At 38.4% G+C, this 14342-nt stretch overlaps 1 protein-coding gene across 6 annotated transcripts in view; it reads left to right on the top strand.

Moving 5' to 3' along the window:
* auts2a (activator of transcription and developmental regulator AUTS2 a) overlaps positions 1–14342 on the top strand; it is a 278830-nt gene that overhangs the window by 36683 nt on the left and 227805 nt on the right. For 5 of the 6 annotated variants that reach the window (XM_072659109.1, XM_072659113.1, XM_072659112.1 and 2 more), the window contains exon 3: positions 8553–8765. In XM_072659109.1, coding sequence (XP_072515210.1) covers positions 8553–8765 — 213 coding nt within the window. The remainder of the gene's footprint in view (positions 1–8552; positions 8766–14342) is intronic. The other variant, XM_072659111.1, reaches the window with a different exon arrangement.

Raw genomic sequence — 14342 nt, forward strand, 5'->3', positions numbered from 1 at the left:
ATAGAATAGCTAGTGAAAAAGATGTCAGAGATGTATGAGTAAAGCCATCTATAAGAGGTGCAGGTAAACAGTCCTCATTAGAGCACTGAACATGGCTGTTTTGTAGTCTACACATGATAGTAAGGCTGTATAGGGGTGGGCTGTAATGCAAGTGGTCTACTGTAGCAGGTCCCTCCTCAGTGTCTCCTGTCTGCTTCCAAAATAAGAAGTAGTTTCAGGAACAAGAGTGTGGTGTGTGTGTGTGTGGGTGGGTAAGTGAGTGAGGGAATGAGCGAGTGAGGGAGGGTTTGAGTAAATGAGTGAGTGAGAGGGAGAAAGTTTTGCTGTGGGATTGTTTGTGTGTGTTTTAGTACTCCACTCCACCAGAGAACCCTTACTGCTGCTTCATTGGTTTTTAATTGACTCTCAGCTGCATGGCTGTATTTGGCTTGCCACTCACTTTGACTGGCAGGCAAGTATAGAGTGTTATTTTGCATTGCATTTTAAATAGATTTTGCCCTCATTTTGAAAGCCTATATCCTAATGGGCTGTTGAGTGTTCATTTTGCATTAGTACATTTTTCCAGCAGTTTTTTAGAAGTGAATGCTGTGCCTTAAGTTTTGTATTTTTTGTTTTGTGCCAGTTTGAGCCTGTATTTAGTATTTTTTTTTATTACAATTCACCAGTCTGCTGACTGGTTCTTTTGGTCATAAACATCAGATGAAATTTTAGTAATGCGAATCTGCACAGATTTCCTAATCTTCAGTTCTATTTACTTGAAATGCTTCTTGTTTGTTATATGCAGGTTTCAATTTCTGAACATTGTTTGTATTTCCTAAACACACAAATGGTTTTGATGTAACAGAAGCTGTACAGTAAACCTGCTTACATGCAGGCTAGAGTCCCTGAACTACTTTTATCATGAGTGCAAACAGATGGTTTATCACCACTAGGAACAGCCTAAACAGAAAAAGGCCACTCTTCATCAGAGGGGTGCTAAGTATTTACTAGTGTATCGCTCCAGTGTAAGCGTGATAATTATGCCTGTTACAAATCGTAATTACCTGTGACATTCTCGCGTGTGTGTGTGTATGTGAGAGAGAGAGAGAGAGAGAGAAAGAGAGAGAGAGAAAGGGAGAGGGAGGAAAAAAGATTACAAAAGGTTTGTGTGGCTTTGTTATTGTCTTGGAAGGTTTACTTAACACCACAAGTGTGTGTTTTTTTTGGGGTGTGCACTTGAGAGATCTGACAGTCACGAAAAATGTATGCAGGTAGTGTTTTTCATCACGTACAAAGTGTAGAACCTACCTCAGTATTTTATTTAATCTAGGGATCTGCAGTTTTTAATCTTTTATTAGTCCCACAGTGGGGACATTCTCAGTGTCACAGCAGAAAAGGGATATCAAGACACTCAGATGCAAGGTATTGTGTATGGTCTTGTGTATGATCTTGCATGCAAGTGTATCCATTCACATCCCAGTATCCTCTCACACACCATTATTGACTCATCAAGTGGCTGCAGATGTGAATGTGATACATGCATTTGAACTGAAGAAGATGAATAATGTTCAGTTTGCAATATGATTCGTGTATGTTCTAGATGTTATTTTTCCATATGCTACTTAAAGATGTCCAAATACAGTTTTTATATCTCTATACCAAGTCTGTAAATTGCTTAATTGTTAGTATGTGGATAGTGTGAACTGACATTTTAGGGAGACTAAAAAAAAAAAAAGTTAAATCCAGCATCTGCTGATAGCTGGTTTCTGATGGTCAGCCAGCTAATTAAATTGATAGACCAGCTTGTCCATCTAACTCAACAGAAAACATATGTAATGCTGGTCAAAAGCTAAGCTGGTCAATCAGCATGACCAATTTGACCAAAGACATACCCTGTGCTGGTCAAGAGCTAAGATGATCAACCAGCTTAACCACATAAACAGGCTCTTAGGAAGTTCCTTTAGGAAATGTACCACCGAGTTGCACTTTCTTTTGTTACATTCTGGCACATTAAAGCCTGGTTATTTTTTTGTCAGCAAGTCAATAATGTGAAATAAAATTACATTAATTTGGAGTTCACCACCATGATGAATGATTCCGCATCAGCAACTTCCAGAGTTTTTCCCTAAGTAGGAATTCCAGGATGTGAGGTTGGTAGCCTGAGTAAAGAAAGCAGTAAAAGCATGTTTTAGGGAAGCTCTCTCTGTGACTGACTCTGACTGACTTCTCCACTCCATCAGCACAATATTAATCAGGCACTTTTTTATCTTTGCACCAGCCATAGAGTCTGAAAAAAAAGGTGGCAGATTGTTGTGATTAGGGAAAGTGTAGAGAGAGATGGATGGGTGACAAAGAGAGAAGAAACATTGTAAGAAGGCAGACTTACAGGGATTACCAGCTGTCAGTCTGCCAGCCCGCCTGCATTTTTTTTTCTTTTCCTTGCTTCATTTAATTGACATGGTGCTGTATTTTTCTAAAGCACACAGACCTATTAAGTGTGGATTTTGAATGAATCAATAAAGATGTGATTAAAATGTAGACTTTATGCTTAAAAAACTATTGAAATTACAGTCATTATTAATACGTGGATGCAAATATTGGCTGTACATATATCATCCATGTCTTCATGGACCTTGCTTTGTGCACTGGTGCACAGTCATGTTGGAACAGGAAGGGGTCATCCCCAAACTGTGCATGAAATTGATCAAAATCTTTTTGTATGCTGAAGCATTAAGAGTTCCTTTCACTGTAAGTAAGCGGCCGAACCCAACTCCTGAAAAACAACCATAATTCCCCTACACCAAACTTTACACTTGCACAATGCAGTCAGACAAGTACAGTCTAATATATATATACTGTGTTTAAAAGTCGTGTTAGTGCCAGGAAACCCACAAGTTTGCAATTCTTAGTGGTCAAATATCCAAATAGAATTTTGCCAGAGGCCTATCAAAAGCATCTGGTCAGTGCTGAAGGCTTCCAGTCCTGATGGCAAACATTTCTCCTGTCTCTTTACTGTGTATATTTGCTGCTTACCTATCCTCCACCTCACAGTAGGGGGCTTGGTTAATAGCATCTAAACAAAAGCACTGTCTCACTGACTCTTGAGCATTTACGACATTTTTAACCTAGTCCCTGATTTGCACAGACTCAGATGTAATTGGGCAACTGACCAATAAGCAGTTTCAGGGTCTGGTTTGTGCTTCAGAAGTGTTTTTGCCTGACATCATCTTCCACTGCCCAGGTTGCATTTCAGTACTCACACAAGAACCAAGAACGGTTAAAGTTCCCGGGTGTGTTTTTTCTTGGCCAACCATTCATTGTGAATTCAGCGTAGGCCCAATGGCAGAAGATGCTGGTTCTTGTATTTTAAATAAGCGGTGCCACTAAGTAGAAAGTGATTATGCATGTCACGCTGGTCTGCCAACTGCCATAAGCCCAAAAGAAGAAGATGAAGAAGAAGAAACTGTGCCCCTGATTCTGCTTTTTTTTTTTAATGAGGCAATAAAATAGTCAAATCTTAGTTTAATTGATACTATCAATGATTGTTTATTCTGTTATTTAGTAAGGTTTATAATCCCTCCTGTGGTAAATACGCCCATTCCTTGTGTTCTAGGTATTGAAACCTAGATGCAGCTTACAGCTTACCCCATGCAGCTTACAGCGCAGCCTAAAGGGGTTTCTGCATGAGGCTCTTTTTTTTGAACAGCAAATCAAATCAAAATCAAATCATGTTTGTCACGTCACACTACACACGTGTAAAGGTGAGTAAAAAACTTCACCATCGTCCCTCACAGTAATACAAAAGAGAACACATATTTATAAAATAGAAATACAGAATATTTACACATTTACTTATACTATATATATGTATATATATATACAGTGGGGAAAAAAAGTATTTAGTCAGTCACCAATTGTGCAAGTTCTCCCACTTAAAAAAAGAGAGGCCTGTAATTGACATCATAGGTAGACCTCAACTATGAGAGACAAAATGAGAAAAAAAAAAATCTGAAAATCACATTGTCTGATTTTTAAAGAATTTATTTGCAAATAATGGTGGAAAATAAGTATTTGGTCACCTACAAACAAGCAAGATTTCTGGCTGTCACAGATCTTAAACTATATCGAAGACTGAATCTGCAATAGGCAAGCAGCTTGGTGTGAAGAAATCTACTGTGGGAGCAATAATCAGAAAATGGGAGACCTACAAGACCACTGCTAATCTCCCTCGATCAGGGGCTCCACGCAAGATCTCAGCCCGTGGGGTCAAAATGATCACAAGAACGATGAGCAAAAATCCCAGAACCACTTGGGGGGACCTAGTGAATGACCTGCAGAAAGCTGGGACCAACGTTACAAAGGCTACCATCTACACACTATGCCGCCAGGGACTCAGATCTTGCAGTGCCAGATGTGTTCCCCTGCTTAAGCCAGTACATATCCGGGCACATCTGAAGTTTGCTAGAGAGCATTTGGATGTTCCGGAAGAGTATTGGGAGAATGTCTTATGACCATAAGACATTCTCCCAATACTCTTCCGGAACATCCAAATGCTCTCTAGCAAACTTCAGACGCGCCCGCGCAGATGAAACCAAAGTAGAACTGTTTGGTACAAACACAACTCGTTGTGTTTGGAGGAGAGTAAATGCTGAGTTGCATCCAAAGAACACCATACCAACTGTGAAGCATGGGGGTGGCAACATCATGCTTTGGGGCTGTTTCTCTGCAAAGGGACTAGGATGACTGGTCTGTGTACATGAAAGAATGAATGGGGCCATGTATTGTGAGATTTAGAGTGCATCTGTCAGTGATGGAATGGAATAAAGCAATTCAGTGTTTCATACCTCTGCACTCATTCCAGCTTTCCAGAAAAACATTGCAAGCTGTTCAAGATTGTTAGAGGCTTTTCTAGTTCTGATGTATTATACATTAACTGTTTAAAATGGGACCTGACCTAAAACCTAAAAAGATTATATCATGTGTTAGCAGTTGAACTAGGTTTTCTCAGCTCAAGTAAACACTTAGAATGAACTAATGTTTAATTCAAATTCATATTCAAATCCATATTTCAGTAGTATTTCTGTAGTAGGCCACCACGGGTTAATAATCTCTAAATACACCTCTGGAAACATGAATTTGCCCCAGATATGGATTGCAGATTAATGACTGACCTGTAGAGATAGGGAGTTTCTTAGTTCTTAGGTTTTTTTTCTTAGTCAGGTTTGGCTGATATATAACTGAGCCAAGTGGTAACATGTATAATGTAAATAATAGCAGTCCTAAAATTGAGCCTTGCGGAACTCCATATCTTACTTTTGTGTAATTTGAAGATAATTCTTTTATGTTTACAAACTGATAGCGTCCCGTTAGATATGATTTGAACCACGATAGGGCTGTTCCTGTGATTCCAACCATTTTCTCTAATCTTTCTAGCAATATAGTATGATCTATTGTATCAAAGGCTGCACTAAGGTCTAGTAGGACTAATAAAGAGACATAGCCTTGATCAGAGACAAGTGTACAGGTTGTACAATTTGCTGAGGAAATAATTTTTCTACTTCTGGTTGTGGAAGTGGGTAGAAGGCTTCCAGCTTTTGTTCTGTGTTGTGTTCTAAAGCAGCCCCACCAGGTGACGGCCATGTTTGATCTAATAAGCAGGGTTGGATTTGTTGGCTAATATTTCCTATTTTATTATTAAAATAGTCCATAAAAACAATACTGGTTAAAGATATTGGAATCTGGGGTTGAGAATCTGCCTGGCTTTTAGTAATTTTAGAGATCTCACTAAAAAGTATTCTGGGATTGTTTTTGTTTTTCTCGATCAGTGAGGCCAAATACGCTGAACGAGATTTAATGAGTGTCTTTCTATATTGACTAAGGCTGTCCTTCCACGGAACACCTCTAGTTTGGTCGTCTGCCACGGGGTGGGAGGTTTTGCAGCTGTCATTGGGGTTAATGCGCACTTTAGTGTTGGGGGGACAAATTAACATTTTGTCTAAGATGTAGCTCAAAGGAGATTAGATAATGGTCTGATATTACTGAGCTTTGAGGTAGAATATTTAGATGATCAATGCTAACACCCAGGGTCAGGACTAAATCTAGGGTATGGTTACAGTAATGTGTGGGTCCAGTTACGTTTTGTGTAATGCTGACAGAATCTAAGATTGCCTTTGATAATGGATCGTATGCTTTTTCAAAATGAATATTAAAGTCTCCTACTATTATAACTTTGTCACTGCACACTGCCAAGTCTGCAGCAAAATCACTAAATTCTTTTACAAATTCAGAATAGGGCCCTGAAGGCCTATAAATATTAATTAGTGTGAATGCATTTTTATTTGTGACCGTATTTGATATATTAATGTAGATAATCTTAAAAGAAGGTGTTACAGTGTTTTTGAATAATATCTAGTATATTCTGGTAGATTATGCATACTCCACCTCCTCTGCCTGATAATCTAGGGCTATGTACATATTTATAACCTGCCAGGGGTGGCTTCATTTAGTGCTATATATTGATCAGGTCTAATCCAGGTTTCAGTGAGGCAGAAAACGTCTAGTTTCTGATCACATATAATTTCATTTACAATAACTGCTTTCGAGGATAATGATCTAATATTAAGTAGACCGAGCTTTAGGTCTGAGGTGCTGCTGTTATCGTTGGAATGAGATAATTTAACACTGATTAAATTATTAAAATGAGCAGTTTTTAATATTCTATGATTTGCTTTAATTCAGGGCCCAGAAACAAGTCTCAGTACGGTAAGACCTGGGTGATGCCTCAAAACAGTTCGCAGACGGTCGGTTCAGCCTGTCTGTCTGCGGCCTGGTCCCGGCTCTGGATTGTCAGCAGCCTTTTACACTACTCTGCCGACTAACTAGCAGACTATGGACTATGCTGCACGAAAGTAAGGCAGCACCCTCCCGCGTGGGACGTCATCCCTACCTAAAAAAACAGGCTTGCCCTCAAATTTTAACCAATTATCTATGAAGCCCACATGATTTTCCGAACACCACTTGGACATCCAGCAGTTTAGCGCTGTGAGTCGGCTGTAAGACCCAGCGCCGCGCCTCATTGGGATGGAACCAGAGCAAATAACGGCATCGGACATCGTCTGGGCCAGTTTAACCACCTCTTTAATATTATCCTTAATAACTTCCAGACTTTGACCAGACTTAGAGGGAAATGAGAGCAAAGCTGGGCTTATAGCAGTAGTACACACACACACACACACACACATGCCATCACACATTGTAAGGTTTTATTGGAAGTTACTATAGCTACTATGTTAGTGTGTTAAACTACTGAAAAAGCCTGTGTGTATGGGAAGCTAGTCGTGTTTTATATGTGAATGGCATTGGAAGGAAGGAAAATAGATTAGGACACAATGAGGAAAATAAAAGGCTTAACACTACACTGTAAAAACACTACACTGTAAAAACAAATACAATTAAGTAATAGTTCCCATCCCAGATATCTGTTTTACAAAATTTTGATCTGAAAAAGTATTTTTCTTTTTCTCAATTGGGTGAAACTAATCTTGATAACTTTGGGGATTGAATAAGTTTCATTCTGTTGTGAAGCATTGGGGGAGGATACCTGAAGCAACTGGACTCCTAGGGCTAAATCCGCCTGCCTTGACTAACTTGCAAAATTAACCTTATTCATCTTACATAATAATAAAAAAAAAATTGCAATTTATTAGTGTAATGGAACCAAATACAGATTTAGCTAATATATCTAACTAGAACAATTTGCTAACTAGCAAACTAATGCTAGCACGCTAGATCCAGCTTGTGATTTACGACATGTGAAAACACAGAGGCACTCATTACACTTGTATGCTGGTAAGTGGTATTGCTTTTTGAATAGTTTAGCACTATATGGTTGATAGAGGTTAAACTCTAATAACAACCTGGTATTAGTAAGATAGCTAACTAGCTAGCTAAGTAGCTAATCAACATACATAATCTCAAGTCATTTGCTTGTAGGTTAGTAGGATAAGCATACCTTTTAAGCTCACCAAAATCTAGCTACATTCAGACATTTTTACAAAATAAGACATTGTTTCCAGCAGCATAAGTGATCTCTCATACAATAATATTTAACTTATTTTAAATATTCTTAAAAATATTGCACATGTGATGTCTTAAACGTCTGGCCGTGCTTGGTTTGTACCTTGAAAGCATGCAAATAAGCTCACAGCAATACATCTAATTAAACAACAACAGAACCCTAATGTATTATCAATGTTTTTGAATTGTGTTTTGTTTAATTATCCAGATATAACTTGTGTAAGTAAGAAGTAATGCAAGTGATTTGGATTTTAAGCAGAGACAGATGCGATGTAAAGCTTCCCCACTGAGAAGCACAACCATATTGGTCCTCAGTGAAGAAATAAAAAAAATGTTTTGACTGGAAAAGCTTTTTTTTTTAATTGTGCTCTACCAAGGCTAATGTGATTTGTATGAAATTCTTTATGCTATTTATGGGTTGCTCAATTAATCATAATCATCACAGTACTTCTCACATTTTTTCTTTTCCTCTCTTTCTGTCTCTCTATCTCTGTAAGAAGGAAATTGCTCTAAAGCCTCATGAGCAGAAGAAGCCTTGGGCTGAACGGCTGCTAAAGAGGCAACCTGGGCAAGTACCGGATGGGCTGAACCTGACTTTGCACAAAAGCTGCCTTCATAACCAGCAGCAGCACTCAGACCAGGAGAACCACCCATGCCTGGTCAGAACGTGCAGCAAAAAGAAAAAACACCCCAGCAAGAGGGGCAGAGCGGTAAGATTGTGTTACTCTCCTTTTTCAGGCTGGTTATTTAAAGCTTTATCAGTAAAAGGGAGTTGAGTGTGATGCATTAGAAACAGTTTAAGAGCAGTGCCGATTTTCTGACCTCCATATTCTCCAGTTTTTTTTTTTCTGCATTTACAATGGTTTCCAGTCAAGAATTAGTACCATATAAATTATGTTTACATAACTTACTCTAAATGTGTTTAAAAATGTACACCAGCAAATAGAGCTTCTGTGTGCTGTGAACATCAAAGTGTCACATTTGTTGCTCCAGAGAGACTGTAACCATGATAGTGCCCCTGATCAGCTGACTGAGCTGTTCACATGGACTCATGTATGCAGATCATCACTATCTATATCTGTGTACTTTAATGATTTATGTTGTGTTATGTATTTATGATAGTATTATATTCAGTTTGTCAGTCCATGTAATTGAAAATCAAAGCAGAGTTAAGGACACAATTGCTTTAGTTCAATTATGTAGACATTAAAACCATTGCTTTAGTTCTCATTTCGGTATGCACATTTAAAAGTCCTATGGTGCTGATGTCAGTTCATGTTTTGACCAAACATTCCAAAAACTTCCAAATGAGAGTCCGAAATATCTTCTCTCTTATGTTAATGCTTGCTTAGGGATGAGTGGTACTGAGTGCAGTGGTTAATTTTCTGGGTCTTCTCAGGTAGGGTCGTTCATAGCGCCTGCAGCACCTGTAGTGCCTGCAGCACCTGCAGTGTATGAGCGTGAGAGTGGAGCGGTGTTGTACAACTGATGGATATTTTGGAGATGTGTGATGTGAGTCAAAGAAAACAGGAGTTCTGTTCTGGTGGTTTGAATAATAATTCATTCAGTCTTGGCCAGGGCTCACTTGTAAAAAGTGAGTTAAAAAATACATACAAAATACATCTTTTTGTTTAAAAAACATTAACTACATACAGAAAGGTGGTACAATGGTCAAAAAAGTGCTCAAATTATATGTGATAAACCACACATGCGTCACATAGTGTGTTAGTTCTCTGTGTTATTGCTACATTTTTGCTCCGCTCTTTAGGTCCATTGGTGCAGCACAACATAGTGCAGACAAACCACAAGTGCAACACAGAACAAGTGCATACAGACAGTACAACACAATGCAGGCAGTGCAGACGAGACACAGAGTGCAGACGAGAAAGTGTAAATAAATAAAACAGAGACTGAGACAGCAGTTGATCATAGTGGGAAATTAGCCCGCTACGTCCCACTATGTCCCACTACGTCCCACTACGCCTTAAATTAGGCACTAGACTAAGGGAAAATTAGCCTCAGCTTGAGCATTTCTCAGGTCTCTCATCTTTTTCCAGCTAAGCTAAAAATGCCTAGTCCTGAAAGTCCTGTAGAGTCCCATAGCACATGCTGTGCATTCCTTCTCACTTGCCAAAGCAGACCAGACGGAGGACATTCAGAGAGAGTTTTAGAGTTTGAGTTGTTCTTTGGTACATATCTGGTTCTGCAGATTCCAGTCAATAATGTATTGTGAAGCTTATGTATGGAGATATATTGCTGAGTAAAAGCCAATTTATTTGAAATCCTTGAGAATGGAGTTCACTTACAAGTTGGCGGAAATGCATGTTTTTCCTGGCAATTCTTACTGCTGGTAAAACTTCTGCAACATTTCTTTGTAAACTGCTTTTTCCACCACACAGAACAGCAGCATTTTCTTGGCTATAGACTGTTAAACTGTCTATTAATATGCAGCATCTGGTACCGTTGTTACTGGTACTGTACTGATGTTTACATACTTAAGAGCCTCCTGAATAGCCAGCTGCGGGGAATAATTTGTTGATATAGTTGTCGGTTTAAGTTCTGGGATGTGGCCAGGGTGGTAGATCCGCAGATGATTTTTGTTTGTTGTATTAGCACATTTTACAGCCATCATTTTATTGCAAGTCTGACAATCACCTCCTTCAACGCTTGGCTTCTTCTTTTTCATTTGGCTTGAAACTAAAATGGGCCCAAATTGTTTGTGTGTTTGACTTTGCAACGAGGATAAGAATCCGTGTTTGTCTTAAAAGCAGCTCATAAAAATGGTGTTGTTCGCAGATTACAAATAATCGTAATAGTTTGCTTGCACATTCAAATGTTTTGCACACAGAAGTGAGTGTTGTGATTTACAAATGCAGCTTGAACGATGCTAAGCCATTCAAGGTTCCATTACTTATTAGCATCATTAGACACCACACACCAAACACGTCTTGGCCGCTACATCAGCTACATTTGAATTATAAAAGGAGAAGACATTTTATGTTTACCTTTAAACTGAACAGTAGAAGCAAATGAGCCCACTCAGTTATTTGTCTCGCCTTATTTCATATATATTTATTTTATTTTATTTTATTTATTTTTTTTACTTCCTTCTCAAAGCAGTTTTACCTAATCAAGTAACATTAAAACATATGAAAAAAACACAAAACACATAAGGAAACCTTGGGAGGAACCAGGACTCACAAGGGGGACCCATCCTCCTCTGGTCAGAACTATTTATAAATGATCAATAAGTTGCCAAACCATCTATACTGTTGACCTGCTCTGATCATAATCATAATATAATAATACTGGTGTTGTATAACTTAACAAACACAGTCATGGCAGTGATGGTAAGAGTAATGAGAGTAATGATAGTTAATAGTGGTAATATTAATAGTGGCAAATGAGATACGAGTCCATTTAGGTTTTAACATGGTCATTAGGCAGGTAGCAGTGGTATGAGGGTGTGCCACTGGCCTGGCATGGGTGGTGGTGGGGGGGCTGCTGGTCGGACTGGTAGGTGGCAGCTGGTCTGACGCAGGTAGACGGGACCTCGGCAGGTCTTCCAGCAGGTCGGACTGGGTAACCATTTACTCGGAAAAGGTAAAGAGACAGTCATTTCTGAATGGTTTATAGAAAGCAGATAATTTTGAGCAGTATCAGAGTGAGGTCTGACTATAAGAGCCTACTTAAAAAGAGAGAGACAGAAGGTAACACAGACACAGACCCTGAAACGCTAGCATCCATCTGCTCCCTGTGTCTGCGAACCCCTGCAACCTTTATCTAAGGGGAAATATTAATTTCCAAAAACTAAACAGATGAGTTTTCAGTCTAGATTTAAAAGATTGCGACTGTGTCTGAGTCCCAAACATTGTCTGGAAGGTTATTCCAGACTTGGGGGGCTTTATTAGAAAAGGCTATTCCCCCTGCTGAGGTTTTTTGAATTTTGGGAACTACTAAGAAGCCAGCACCCTGAGATCTAAGTATTCTTGATGGTTCATAATATGTAATAAGATCTCGCAGGTACTCAGGAGTGAGGCCATGTAGGGCTTTGTATGTTGATAGAAGAATTTTGTATTCAATATGGAATTTAACTGGGAGCCAATGCAGTGCTGATAGAACTGGACTGAAATGGTCAAATTTTCTAGTTTTAGTAAACTGCTGGCTGCAGCATTTTGAACTAGTTGAAGTTCATTGAGGTTCCTGCTGGAACAACCTGACAAAAGTGCATTACAGTAATCTAGTCTTTAGGGTAATAAAAGCATATACTAGCGTAGCTTTTCTGCATCCTGTAGAGATAAGGAGTTTCTTAGTTTGGTGATGTTCCTAAGCTGCATAAAGGCTGTCCTACTAATATTAGTTATATGTTGCTCAAATGATAAATCTGAATCGAATATGACTGCAAGATTATTAGCTGCTAGACCAGGAGTGATGGAAGCATCAGCCAAGTCTAGCATTAAATCTGATTGTTTATTTCTAGTGTCTTTTAACATCATGTTTGCTTATAACTAAGCCCAGTAGTAACATGTATAATGTAAATAATAGTGGTCATAAAATAGAGCCTTGCAGAACTCCATATCTTACTTTTGTGTAATTTGAAGATAAATCTTTTATCTTTATGAACTCATAGCGTTCAGTTATGGGCGTTCAGGGCTGTTCCTGTGATTCCAACCATTTTCTCTAATCTTTCTAGTATGATCTAGTATGTATCAAAGACAGCACTGAGGTTGAGTAGGGCTAATAAAGATAAGGAGCCTTGATTACAGACAAGAAGGAGATAGTTTGCAAAACCTTCACTAGGGCTGTCTCAGTGCTGTGATGGGGTCTGAATCCAGATTGGAATTTCTCATATATGTCATTTTACTCAGGTAAAAGCAGAGCAGATGTTGGGCCACAGCTTTTTCTAATATCTTGGATATAAATGTTAAGTTTAAGATGTGTCTGTAATTAGACAATGTACTGGGATCAAGTGGTTTGGTTTCTTGATTAAAGGTTTTATGACTGCTAATTTAAGGGTTTGGGGTACATGCCCTAAGCTAAGGGATGAGTTTACTATTGTTAAAAGAGGTCTGATTATAATTGAGAGTATTTCTTTTAGTATTTATGAGGGAATTTGATCAAGTGTACAGGTTGTACAAACAGTAAAGGATGCATGTGTGAGTATTTAAGTTAAACCATAAAAGTGTGGTATACAGTTTTACTGCTGGTGTCATTTTTATAATGATTATTCCCTAAATCTGTATGCAGAGCTGCAGTAAAAAAACAAAACAAAAAAAACATACAGACTGAACAGCCATGTGTAAAGTGAACGCAGCTTTGTGCCATGAGAGCTTTATGGCAACACGTCAACATCACTCTGGTGTGAGTGGATAGCAGAGTTATATTTGTGTGAGGCATTGTTATCTCATATGGACATGAGAGTAAAAATGAGAAATCTTTAAGTAAGTCGACTTTAGAATGAACTCCTCTATTAACATTTACTGTGTAATGGGATTATAGAAAGAAAATGCATACTAGAGAGGCCACTGCTACATCATGAGGATATCGCTCAGTGTTGTTTGGAATGATAACTTTACACAACATAACCTTTTGTATGTAGTACATTATTTATATGCAGTATTAACTAAAGAATTGTCTGTGCAAAAATTGTTTTTCTTAAGTCTCACACGTTTTTAAGCATAAGTATATTTTGCAGTGTTTCAGTGTGCCAGATAAAACTGTTAATGTTAGCACACAGTGGCGCGAAATTACATTCCTCCAGAACTATAGTGCAACATGGAACAGAAACAATACAGAAACAATACAGTACAGATACATAAATGCAAACATAAATGTTCAAACATAGAAGCAGGACAGTACAATAAATACAACAAACACAGTAAACAGACAGGACAGTGCAATGCCGACATAGCACTCAGTACTAAATTTGTGTGGTGGGGAGTGGTGCATAGGTATGTAACATACCGTATATACAGTGGGGAAAAAAAGTATTTAGTCAGTCACCAATTGTGCAAGTTCTAAAAAAGATGAGACATGAGATTGACATCATAGGTAGACCTCAACTATGAGAGACAAAATGAGAAAAAAAAATACTGAAAATCACATTTTTAAGAGATTTTTAAAGAATTTATTTGCAAATAATGGTGGAAAATAAGTATTTGGTCACCTACAAACAAGCAAGATTTCTGGCTGTCACAGACCTGTAACTTCTTCTTTAAGAGGCTTCTCTGTCCTCCACTCATTACCTGTAATAATGGCACCTGTTTGAACTCGTTAACAGTATAAAA

Source organism: Salminus brasiliensis, chromosome 16 (genome assembly GCF_030463535.1).
Source record: "Salminus brasiliensis chromosome 16, fSalBra1.hap2, whole genome shotgun sequence".
In the NCBI taxonomy this organism is placed as follows: Eukaryota; Metazoa; Chordata; class Actinopteri; order Characiformes; family Bryconidae; genus Salminus; species Salminus brasiliensis.